At 40.9% G+C, this 12,871-nt stretch overlaps 1 protein-coding gene across 13 annotated transcripts in view; it reads right to left on the minus strand.

The window, feature by feature from the left end:
* Positions 1-12,871, minus strand: part of KDM6A (lysine demethylase 6A) — a 294,383-nt gene that overhangs the window by 54,302 nt on the left and 227,210 nt on the right. For all 13 annotated transcript variants that reach the window (XM_005301785.5, XM_024107564.3, XM_065578489.1 and 10 more), the window contains 4 exons: positions 12,644-12,799; positions 11,935-12,030; positions 3,324-3,425; positions 1,712-2,107 (listed from right to left, as the gene is read on the minus strand). In XM_005301785.5, the coding sequence (XP_005301842.1) occupies positions 1,712-2,107; positions 3,324-3,425; positions 11,935-12,030; positions 12,644-12,799 (750 nt within the window). The remainder of the gene's footprint in view (positions 1-1,711; positions 2,108-3,323; positions 3,426-11,934; positions 12,031-12,643; positions 12,800-12,871) is intronic.

Below are 12,871 nucleotides of genomic sequence, written 5' to 3' on the forward strand. Positions count from 1 at the left end.
TGTCAATTATTATGCAGACACCTACCTAGTAAGAACTGAACTGATGCCACAGACTTATTTCATACAGGATGTAGAAAAGCCATTTTATACCAGTGACATTTTTTTCATACCCAACCAAGTCTAACTTGGGCAAGAGACAATAAGGCTCTAAGTCTCTATGACACTTTGCCAATCCTATAAACACTGGTTCCCAGTTACAATGTTAATATACTAGTAGGTTTTTACAATTAGCCTACCAAGTTGCTTCAGAGCAAAACTAGTTGCTTGTACAATGTACAAGATGTTCCTGCTACTTTCTCATTTTATTTTTTAAAATTGTATATGTACTTAAGCTGCCAGGCTGTAATACAGCCTGCACTACAAAATTATCTGAGTTTCGATTAAGTAACTTGCAATAATCTGTCATTAAAAACCTTATGCCGATAAACAGTGTTGAGTAACAAGAAAGCAGTTTCCACGCTACAATGCTGTTCTAAAGTTTTAGGTATTCCTGAAACTGGTCATATCACCTATCCAGTAAAACAAAATTACATGTCTGGAAAGTCTTCCTGTAGAACAGCTTACTGATTTCAATATGGAAGTCTTGTGGGGTTGAGAGTGAATGAACTGTTAGCCTGCAAGTAAAGTAGGCTTTTCCTCCATGTCCCCCAAAACAAATTCTTTAAAATCATAATTATACATTTGTATCCTCATGCTTTCTGTTGGGAGATTGAGAGCTACTGGTACAAAATCTATATTGAGATTGTTTCTGTAAAATATATTATTTTTGATGTTTTCTTTTGGCCTTTCAACAAAAATGATTTAGAATGATCAAAATAAGATGACAACGTAATTTCAACAATGGCTTACTCATGGGTGGTGCATGAACCCCCCATTCGGGAGGCTAGCCCCCTGCCCCTTCCACCTGAGGCCTTGCTCCTACCCCACCCCCCCTTGCCCACCGGAGCCAGAGGATCCTTGAGCCCCCTAACACAGCCAGAGGAGCTCTGGCCCGCCTGCCCCAGCCACCCCGAGACCCGGGCTGCCGGCCGGCCTATACCCTGGCCCCCCAGCTGGCCCGAGCACCGGCTTGTCCGCCCCAGGTGCGTCGAGTCCTGGGCTGCCGGCTGGCCCGAGCCCTGACCTGCCAGCTGCCCGAGCGCTCCCGAGCCCCAGCTGGCTTCAGGGGAGAGATGGAGTGAAGGCAGGAAGAGGAGCAGCACGGGCGGAACCACAGCGGAAGAGCAGGATGAGGGAGTGGGGCCTAGGGGCAAAGCATGGGTGGGGCTATGGCCTGGCTGTTTGGGGAGGCTTAGCCTCCCCTGGCCAATTATACCCACCACCCATGAAATATACACATTTTTATTACAATGATATGTAAAAAACAAACAAACACACAATCACCATGTTTCATGATTAAAGAAGTGGTCTATATAAAATACACAGTATATTCATCTACTAAAGAAAACTACTCTGAATGGATAGGTAGTTGTACAAATGTTTATCAAGTGCCCTGTTTGATTTATGGTTATTTCCTATACTCCATAAGAAGCTGATTTAGCTGCTATTTTAACAAAGTATAATGGGTACCTTTAATCAGCTGTAAGATTTATAATCTGCATCTGTTTAATCAACTTTTGAAAATAGAAAACGTGTTTTACAAAAGAAAGATGTCAAACAGTGATTTGGACAGTACTTGCTCACTTTATTGGATTAATAACCTGAACTATACCTGAGTGGAGTTAGATAGTTGGTTTTTCCACGGCTCCTCTGCGCTGCTGGTCAGGTTTGTGCGGTTATGAGGTAGAGAGAGTGCGTTTCGCTGCAGGTAAGGCACATTTCCATTACTTCCACTTCCTGTTATGTGATTATTGCCTATCAAAATAGTGTCTGTACTACCCAGCGTTCTTGCTGTGCTGCAGGGAACTGGGCCTGCTGGAAAGGGTCCATTAGCCAGAGGCTGCCCAGGGCAAGCCGGACGGATTCCATGCTGAGTGACATTAGGCACTCTGGTTAAAGCAACCTGAGGCTGCTGACCAGAGACAGAGTTTGTAGGCAGTGATGAGTCAGTTGTTGGCCCATTAGAAATTCCAGTAGATCGTACCTGTGCAACTCCTGTTTGCCTCATCTAATGAAAAATTAGTAAGACAAAAGAATAAATTAATCACATGATTAAGACTACAGTAAAAGCTTTTTTTTAATCCGGCATGTTAGGAGAAGGGGGGGGGAGGGTTTGCCGGAAAGTGAAAAATTCCAGTTAACTAAGAGGCAATGAGTTTGGGTGTGGGGCGCAGGCTCTGGAAGGGAGTTTAGCTGCAGGAGGGGGCTTGGGGCAGGGGCACGGGAGGGGGTGCAATGTGCTGGATCAGGGCGGCGCTCACCTTGGGTGGCTTCCCACAAGAGGCAACATGTCCCAGCTGCTCCTAGGTGGAGGCGCAGCTAGGCGGATCTGCATGCTGCCTCCATCCGCAGGCGCCGCCCCCACATCTCCCATTGGCCGAGAACCCCGGCCAATGGGAGCTGCGGACCCAGCGCTCGGCGTGGAGCAGGATGGTGACAGCCTAGGAGCAGCTGGGACATGTCGCCCCTTCCAGGGAGCCACGCAGAGCCAGGTAGGGAGTCTGTCGGCCCTACGCCAATCGGATTATAAACCAGACTTTCAAGGAAGATCAGAAATGCCTGTTTATACAGCTTTTCGGTTTGTAAAGTGCTGGATAACACAGCTTTTCCTCTATATAAATATTGTGTACTGTTAATTTATTTTTACTATACTGTTTCAAGTAAAGTTTGGTTGAAATTATGTTAACTTTTTTCAACTTTTTTTTTGTAGGTCAGAAAAGAGGTTCCTTCCAGTTTGTGTTGAGTGGTAGAACTGACATTCGCACAAATGGTGAGTGAATTTTAAGATATAGTTATTGAAGGCAGACTTTTCTTCTAGGAGAGCCATAAAGATATATATAGATATATATTAGGTGTTACTATTAGGCTTTTATTATCGAACACAAAAAAATAAGGGACGCGAGCAAGAGGCAGGAATGAGAGGCTTATTTCTTAACTAGACTGTTTCTCAAACTTTGTCAAATAGCTGACCAGAAAACAAATTAAAAAATTGGTTAATCATCATCTCTGGTAGTCCTACAATAGAAAACAGCTAACAACAGATGTCTTTCAGCCAGTAAATATCAATCACAATAAATGAAATGTCAAAGAAAACAGAAGATGTTATGTAAACTGGTAAATAGGGCATGAAAACATGTACAATACAAATAATTCAGGTTCAAAAAGAAAACAGAATGCACCACTGATGCAAGTACTGAAGATTAGAAAAATATTTTTGCTCGCACCTGCTGGTGTTGCTGCATCAAGACAAACTGACTCTCCAGCTGTTCCAGCATAAGTTTCTGTGCTGGATTTAGATTTCTGTTTGCACGCAGCTGTTCCAAGTCCTATGAAAAAAAAACACGGCAGCATTATTTAGAATCAATCAACTTACAACTGATTAAAAAGCGTCCTGATAACAATACTTAACACTGTCAGTACAAGTAAGGTTTCTGAAACTGAGAAAATATAGACCAAAGCTCCTAAAAGGACCAAACCCCTTTCTATAATCCACTGTTATACTAAAACCTCTGTATAAGCATCTTTTATCTACTTAAGCTGAAAAAGACTTGATTATCTCAGTATATGCTATAAAACAGTACTGCACATAGTTCTTAAGTGTTAGATATGATTAAAGTACGTTTTGTCTGTGAAAGAATATTAAATTCATAAAGTTCTTAAAACGTATACCACTCTTGACAACACATATTTTGTAATTTTCTCGTGTGTTATTCTTGCACTATGATACAAATCTCAAAATATTCAATCCATTTTATATAAGAAAATCATTCTGTGTGAACTCACACTAAAATGGGAAATAGGCAAATATACACAATCTTTACCTTAGAGAACAATAACTGAGCTACAAGACTGAACAGTTTTATAACTGAGGCTATGAACACTTATTTTAGTGCTAAAATGTTTCTGAAATTTCGTCTCTATTTTCATTTAAGCTGCTGAGCACATAGTATTCATATTTTAACTCTTAAGAAAATCCATGGCCATATTATGAAGAATGAATAGCTACCATAGTTAACTAATTAGGTTGTACGTTAATATATAATTGTTGAAGATATGAGACAATAAAGTGGCTGTTGGAAAAGAAATACCTCAAAACAAACAGGATAAAACAAGAGCCAAAAATCCCAACCTGGTTACTTACCTGTACAGAAACTGTGCTTCTTCAAGATGTGTTGTGCACATATACATTCCATAATTATAGATGTATGTGCACCAAATAAACTTGAGTCTGACACTTCTGCCAGCAATACTAGCAGGTGGCGCATGGGCCTTAGTTATCCTTTTGCATCGATCTAGGAGTACCAAGGGGAGTGGTGACCACCTCCCGCTCCATTCTTTTGTACCAATGGAATTTAATACCCAAAGCAGAGGTGAAGGTGGGAGGCTTGTGAAATGTGTATGTGAATGACACATCATGAAGAATAATAGTTACCATTCAAGTAAGAAGCCTTTTTTTTTTGGCCTTAGAGTGATTGTGTTCATATACATTGCACTGTTGGTGAATCACCAGCAGCTTTCTTTACAGGTAGTGGGACTTTGGATTACTTGGAGAGAGACTGTAAGGGTATGTCTATGCTGCAATGAAAGCCCGAGCTTGAGCCCGTGCTCAAACCTGATTCTCTCCCCCCGTGTTTACATTGCAATTGCACTAACCCAGGGTTCCAGGACCCTGCAGGGCTGGAGGGTCTGAACTTGAGTTAAGCTGGGAACCAGGGTCCAGCGAGTAGTTTCGCATATGCCTAGTCCCTGTGCTATTTGGTGATAATTTCCAAGATTCTGCCCAGTTTGAAAACCTCTTTCATTTTGCTGTATAGATGGCTCTAGCGTAATCCTTTCTGCTACTCACTAAAATGGCCTCGACAGCTCCAGAGCAGACTCTCTCCTCACTGCACAAGCAGAGATCATCCATGATGTGAGGCAGAGAACTTTTAGGTTGAGGTGTAGTGACCTGCCTTGGTTTTGAGACAAAAGATCCTTGACTGGGGTAGAGTGGCTAGGTATGAGTGGCTCAATCAATTTAAGTCTGTGTATCAATACTGCATTGGCCAGGGGGGTGCTATGAGAATTAAGGTTGGCTTGTCTAATTTTAGTTTCCTGATCACCCTTGGAATCAGAGGAACTGGAAGGGATGCGTACAGCAGATGGCTTGACCAGGGAAGAAGAAACATATCTGTCATGGAACCTGGGCTGTGACCTGCCCTGGAACAGAGCCTCTTCCATTGGTTGTTCAGGTTGGCTGCAAAGAGTTCTATCAGGTATCCCTACTGATGGAAGATGGGCTGCAGAATGTCCTTTCTTACTGTCCACTCGCGATGGTCTATGGTTTCTACTGAGGGAATCCACAACAGCGTTCCTCACTCCTGGAAGGCAAAAGGCTTTTAGCAAGATATTGTTCTTTATACAGAAGTTCCACATGTGGCGCAGCTGAGATGACCTTGCACCTCCCTACTTGGTCAGATGAAACACAGCAATGGTGGGGTTGCTAAGAACTTGAACCACTTGACCTCTGCTGGTGGTAACGAACATCTCACAGGCTTGATGAATAGCTTGAAACTCTAACATTTATATGGAGTGAAACCCCTCAAGGTGTCCAAAGTGCTTGAGCCTGAAGTTGACCCAGATGTGTCCCCCCAACCACTGGTGGCTGCGTACGGTTTGAGGGTCCAATCCAGACCAGAGCGCTCATGAAGGTCCAAAAATCAACTTGCCCACTGAACATCTGCTCAGATGATATATCGAGTGAAGCCAGGCTTGCAGTACGGTGAAGTCTGACACGTTGAGTCACACGGGTGCATGAGGTCATGTGCCCCAGTAGTTGTAGATATGGACTGCTGTCTTTGGGTTGGACTTGAGGATTTCAGATAGACATGCTATGGACTAAAACCTGTCCTTTGGGAGATAAAACATGGCAGTTATGGTGTAGACACCTGCTCCTCTGAAACATATTTGTTTCATAGATTGTACATTTTTTTGTCTATATTCAGTTTTAGGACTAGACGAGAGAACAGAAGTCTGATGACAAGAATGTTGCTTTCGATGTGGCCTCTTGACATTTCCTGAACTAACTGCCTAGGTAGGGAAATATTTGAACACCTAACCTGTGCAGATGGGCCACTCCCTCTGTCATACACTTGATGAACCCCTAGAGTCAAACACAGACTGAAGGCTAGCACAGTGTACTGGGAAGGCTTGTTGTCTGGCATGAATCGAAGGTGCTTTGTGTGGGCAAGGCATATTGCCACGTGAAAGCAAGCATCCTGCAAATCGAGAGCGGCATACCAGCCTCAAATTCCTGAAGAAAGGATAACAGATACAAAAGTGACCATCCTGAATTCAATTTTCTAACACTTCCAATTCCAAAAAAGCCCGACTTCCTGAAGTAAAACAGTTTTATGAAATGGGCCCCGAAAAGGGACAGGGAAGGTAGGTTGGGGAAAGGCAGGGAGGTGAACTTGACAACATATCCCTCCTTTACTGAGCTGAGCTCCCACATGTCCGATGTAATCTCTGTACATGCATTGTAAAAGAGAGATAGGCACTTTCAAAATGGTGGAATAGGACATATGGTTGGTGCTATGTCCTTGATCGAAATGTCAAAATGACTGGTTTGAAGCCGATGAGGTCGGGTGAGAAAGGCTTGCTGCAGATGATGCCGAATGACGACTGCAGACAGGCTCAGATCTCCTTCTAGAGACATCCTGAGGTTTTGGCTGGTAAAATGTTCTTTACTGTGTCTGAGGTTTGAACTGTTTCCTCTTTTTTACTGGGAGGCAGACATGCAGCAAATGAAAGATTGGATGGGAGTCTTTTAATGCATACATAGTATCATCGGTCTTTTGAAAAAACAGTTTGGATCCTTCAAGTAGTAGGTTTTATATTCTGTATTTCTATCTGTAAACATGGAAAAGTGTTGTATGTGTCGACAGGTGCTTGGATAGAGAACTGGGAAGTGAAGTGTCATTTGGAAACTATGTCCAAGAACCGTTCCTTGTATTCTTCGGGGAATTTGTTTGCAAACCCCGAAATTGCTGACCAATTAAAAAGGTTTATTTAGACAACAATGCCTGAATTTGAAATCCCTGTTTGTACAGTCACAATGATATAGGCCTTTCTGCTACGTAAGTCTGGTCTCCTATACTAAAGCTTTTGGGGTAGCCTTAGGGTGAGACCACCTCAAATGCTCATTGGCCATTGTGATCACGAGAGTGTTTGGGATGGGGTGAATACAGAAATAAATCAAATTCCTGCTGGGGAACCTGGTAACACCTGTGCACCCATTTGGCAGTGAGTGGGGTAGAGCTTGGCGTCTGCCAGATGGTCTCCACAGGTTCCAGACAGCCTTCATTAATGAGAAGAGCAAAGCTTTACAAAGCATGAGTTTGCAAGGAATCTAACAGTTAGCATGGATTGTCTTGCACAGATTCCATGTGCACTCCTATAGATGTGGCCTTCCTCCACATGACATCCAGAAATATTTTAAAGTCTTCAAGGGGAGTTGATGCGAGATCTGGAATGATGGCCTCATCTGGGGAAGAGGAAGAAAAATGGGGATGATTGGAGGGGAAAACTGGTATCTAGTGGTTCCTCCCTTGTCTCTTCTTCTCTGTGGCACCAACAAATGAGACGTTAGAGACTGCAGGAGGATCTTCCCTAAGTAGCCACTGATATTGGAGAAGGAAACATCCTCCTAGACCAGTGGTTCCCAAACTGGGGTTCGTGAACCCATGGGGGTTCGCAAAATGTTACAGGGGGTTCTTGGGAAAAAATTCCCTAATGGTGGACAGAGCTGTCCCTAGGGATTCTGGGCAGCACGGGGCCAGCAGCCTGGAGCCCCTGGACTTCCAAGAGCTAAGGAGATCAAAGCAAGCATATCTATCACACTGAAGAGATTTAAACTTCAAGACTCCTTATAAGAAATAGAAAGGGAAGTGGATATTTTTTGCTGTTTTTAAAATTAAATATGCAGCTAGTATTGTTTTTAAAATTATTATGAAGAACATGTTTAAGCTTTGTTGTAACATGCATTGTTTGCCTGGACTGCTCAAGACCCGAATGCTTGTGTAGGAAGAAGTCTTTGGGTTGGCTTCTTAAATACCTTCATGCTGTTTCACATCTGATACTCCTTGATGAAACATAGGAGCCTTGTCTTATAACAAGCTTATTCAAAGTGATACAAGCTACAAAAGTGAGATCTTGGAAGAGTGTTGCCGTTTTCATAATGATAAATAATAATTATTAATAGTGTATAATAAGCATGTCATAAAAACAAATTTTATATTTCCAAGATCACTACTTTTATAATTTATACTCAGGTAAAGGAGAAAATCCCTGGAAATATTCATTTTTAGGAGGGGGTTCGCAAGACTTGTTAAAGTTTGGGAACCACTGTCCTAGACTGAGTCTCTGAAGGGGGCCTAGATGCTCTTGGAGCAGCCAAAGTTACCCAATAAGGCCAACAGGAGTATTCCAGTCTTTGTACCGCCCACAGTGGTGGGCGCCATATAGGGGCATCCTAGTAAGAACAGTGTTCTTGATATGTGGTATGAATGTTCCTAGAGCATGACCTGTATGGAGACCTGAAAAGACCTTGAATGAGGTACAGATCTATTATGGTCAGATTCTGAGAGGAAGAGAGATAGCTTTCCTCGGTGACAGAGAAGCAGTTACAGTAGACATATACATGGTGCTTCCCTAAAAGTATCAATATCAACTATGTATCCAACAGAGCCAGTGGAAGTGGGTGACATGGTTGGAAGGCAGAAAGGTGGGTTGACGTTAACTATGCTGGCAGAGCCAGCGTTGAAGGCTGCATGGACGATAAAACTGGAGATGCTGGTGTCGTGGTAGTATATGCTGCTGATGGTGCCAAGCTGGTTGAGGTTAATGTGATTGATGCCAGGCAATATCGTGAAGGAAAACCCAACAGTGGGAGACACAAAAGGTCCTTCACCTCAAAGAATGCCTGCAATGCTGACAGCACCAAAATCAGAGGCAAGTATTCCATTGCCATTGTTGGTGACAGTAGATCTGATGGTGCCAGGGTCAAGGATCTGTCTGGCAATGGTGAAGGCACTGGTCTCAACAGCCCAGTTGGAGCTGGAGTCGATGGTGCTGCATCATATGGTGCGTGCGACCAGACCTCGACTCAGCACTCAAGAACGTTTTAGCAGATTTCTTGTGGCGTGAAGAATGAGACTTGGACAATCTCTCAGTCTCAGAGAACAAAGATGATTTTGGACACATCAAGGACACTGAGGGAGAGGACAATGAGCAGTGTTGATTTGGACAGTCAAATGGGGCAGTCGTAAGGACATTCCTTGTGGAAGGGCAGTCCACCCACTCAGGCTGAAGAGGGATGCATTGCCTTTTCCATGAGACATACACGAGGGCAGAAATACCTCTGTTTCTTCGGCCTCATCAGAAATGAGGTCTAAAGAGTACGCTTGTTCCTCACATGTCCCTTGTACAAGCAAATTAGACAGCTTTTGTGGCTATCACATACAAATAATAGAAATTCTTATTTTCTAAAGGCTGGCTAAGTGAAGCTGAAGAGCAATGGAGAGCTCTAACTCTCACTGTGGGTTGTAAGAAGAAACTGAGAGGGAAGTGCACACCACACCCTTTTATACTGTTGGCTCAGCGTGCGAGGATAGCAGGGGCACATACACTGACTGCTACTGCTGCCAGCAAAGGCCTCTGACTCAAGTGCATTGGGCGCATACACTTACAACGGAATGTATATGAGCAAATCACTCAAAGGAGAATTGGACATTACAGACACTATTTTCTTTAATTGCTCTTAGGTATTGAGCCATTACATATCTTATGAACTAATTTTTCCAAACAACAAGAAGCTAAAGTTAAAAAGGTAAGTCATTAACTAGCTGATTCACTATTCTGTTCTTTTGAGTATATGTAATAGGTTGGTATCAAGTTTATAGATTTTTCATGTATATCCTTTTGTAGCTGTATCAGTTTGTGTATGATTCTGTTCAACTATTGCTAATAAAGCTAAAGCATGATACAAAACAATGCAAATATTCAGAGATCAATGTATTTATTTCTATTTTGAATAAGTACACTCCTAAACCTCTAAGTAGATTCAAACTGTCACTATTTTAAAAAAGAACAAAAAAAACCCAACAAATAAGAGAAATGCTTGCTTACCTCCCAATCCTCCCACCCCCAAAACTGTTCTAAGGTGAAGAAAAAGCAGCATTAATTCCTGGACTAGTATCAAGTTTATGGTCTGATATCTTCTGTTCATCAGGGATCGCAATGAAAGCTTTATACCATACAAATATCAGGGATCTTCCTTGTCCTATACCATAAACCTTATGAGTAGACCTATTTTAGGAGCTTGAACACCAACAGAAAACAATTTAGGTGTTTTATTTCAAAAGGACTTCTTATATTTATTATTTTTTCTCCATGCACAGGTGAGCTCGTGGTACTAAAGAAAACTAGTTTTATAGGTGGAAGGATGTAAAAAAATAACACCAACAATATTTTTTTTTAAACAAAGACATTTCTAAAATGCTTTCTCTGTAAATTGCATTACATATACAGAATACAAAGACAGACATGGAATGAAGGTTTTATTCACTTTCATATGAGATGACCTTCATAACTCATTTCTGGCTTTGTCATTCATGGATAATGAAACCATATTAAATGAATGTTAACAAATCCTTTATTCCATACATAGGATGAAGAAGGTAATGACACTTTCCCTTAAAGAGAAGGAAACAAAGTGAAAAAAGACAAAATGCTAGTGAGGTCTGAAAGGGAAGAGAAAAGTAGGAGAGATGGGAGAAAGCAGAGAGAAGTTATAAAGGTTGAACAAAGGCAGGAGAGACAAACAGGTGAAAAAATAAAGCAGTATAATAAAACAATGCTGATGGCTAAGGAGGCAATAAGTAAGGGATTGTTTTTCAGGTACAAAAACTATTTCTCAATTGTGCTCAATGCCCACAACCTTTGGGCAGTATACCACAGTTTCAGTATTTCCCCTCCTCAGAGCAAATATTTTTCTATTAATGTCCTTGCATTTAGTCAATATTTGTGATATATATGGTGACTACTTCTGCCCAGGTATGATTTTCAAAATGTGCACTCTTTTGCTGCTACTTGGTGTGGTACACTGCAACCTATGCCAGTGAGCTGAAGAATAAACTGAAACTACTGTAACAAAACAAACTATATTTGAGTCAAGGACTCAAAAATAAAGTCCAGCACTTCAACTGTAGAAGCCATGTGGTCTGAAATCCATGAACACCAGAGCTGAATTTCAGCTCTCTCCATTATTAGTGATAATTTGTGCAAAAATCCTTCACTTATCAGTTTGCCAAATAAGGACACAAGAAGTTATCTCACATGGATATTGGGAGGGGTACAGTAGTTGTGCAGCACCTGTAAATCTTAGGCAGCACGAGTCATAAGTATTATTCATCTGACATCCAACAGTATGACTACTTCACACATTAAGTTAAAAAATGTTACAACAAGAAAAAATATTTACTTTTATCTGTCCATCTTACAAATTTATTATAGTGCTTATGTAATTAAAATATTCAACTTGTGTTATGTCACTAACCTGGAACTCAGGTTTTGTTTGTTTCTCATTTTAAGCTTGATTTCACACATACCACAAGGAAGCTATAAATATGAAAACTACTTGTATCAAACAATAAGCATTATAGCAAAGTATACTGAATATTTCACATTCGATTCAGAAGTTAAAATCTGAAAAGTTTCTTTGAGTCCATTTCAGATATATTTCTGATAAGAAAACAAAGTCTCAAAACCGCTCAGGGTTTTCTTTAACGCACTTACCTGTAATTTCTGTGGTGTCAAACACCAAGAATGAATTTGTTGCTGTACCGGAGGATGTGACACCGTATGGCCACTGCTCCAAGCATCTGAAGTATTCTAAGAAAAACATTAAATTAAAATATATGACTATCAAAAGAGCAAATGTTAGTTTTACAAAAGCTAGACATTAACTTCTTGATGAAAGGACTAATCACAGGTTTAATAATAATACAGCATATAACAAGAATACTAAAATATATTTTATCTCATTTTACTTCAACCTATATAGTATCGGAACAATGAGAAAAAAGTAAATGATATTAAATATATCATCTAATACCATAATGACAAGGAATCAAATTAAGTCACTACCTCTTGAAAAAGTAACATCCTGAATTTTAGATAGAGGCAAAGGCAATAGACAGAACAAAATGGCCATTTCCTTCTCTATTACAATACTATGATTATATCCTGAGATTAGGATAATTACTTCTATATATAGTGTCACTAATGTGTATTGCACTTAGGTACTTACTATCTCAATTGTAATCTCTTAATTAAATACACTGCTGAAAAATGCACTAACCTCAACACATGAACTTCTAAAACATTCCCCACCTTGATGCCAAAGGATTACAATTAAAGTACAAGTGCTGTGTACACTGCACAATTTCTATGCATATTTCTGTATAATTTTGGTTCGGGCTCTTTAGTTCACCAGAATATATACCTTTGTTGGACTAGATGTTCTTTTCCTCTTGGCAGGACTGGACAGGTCATCTACTTGGCTAGAAGGAATCATGTGTAGTGGCAAGGATTGCTGTGAAATTGGTGTTTGAGTGAGGCCTAGTACAGGTTCAGTATTTGGATGATGAGGTTTACAAGCCTACGAATCACAGAAGGAAGACAAAAATATGGTTCTATATATTCTTAATTCTTTCAATTAAGCTACACACTT

This window comes from Chrysemys picta, chromosome 1, assembly GCF_011386835.1.
Source record: "Chrysemys picta bellii isolate R12L10 chromosome 1, ASM1138683v2, whole genome shotgun sequence".
Lineage (NCBI taxonomy): Eukaryota > Metazoa > Chordata > Testudines > Emydidae > Chrysemys > Chrysemys picta.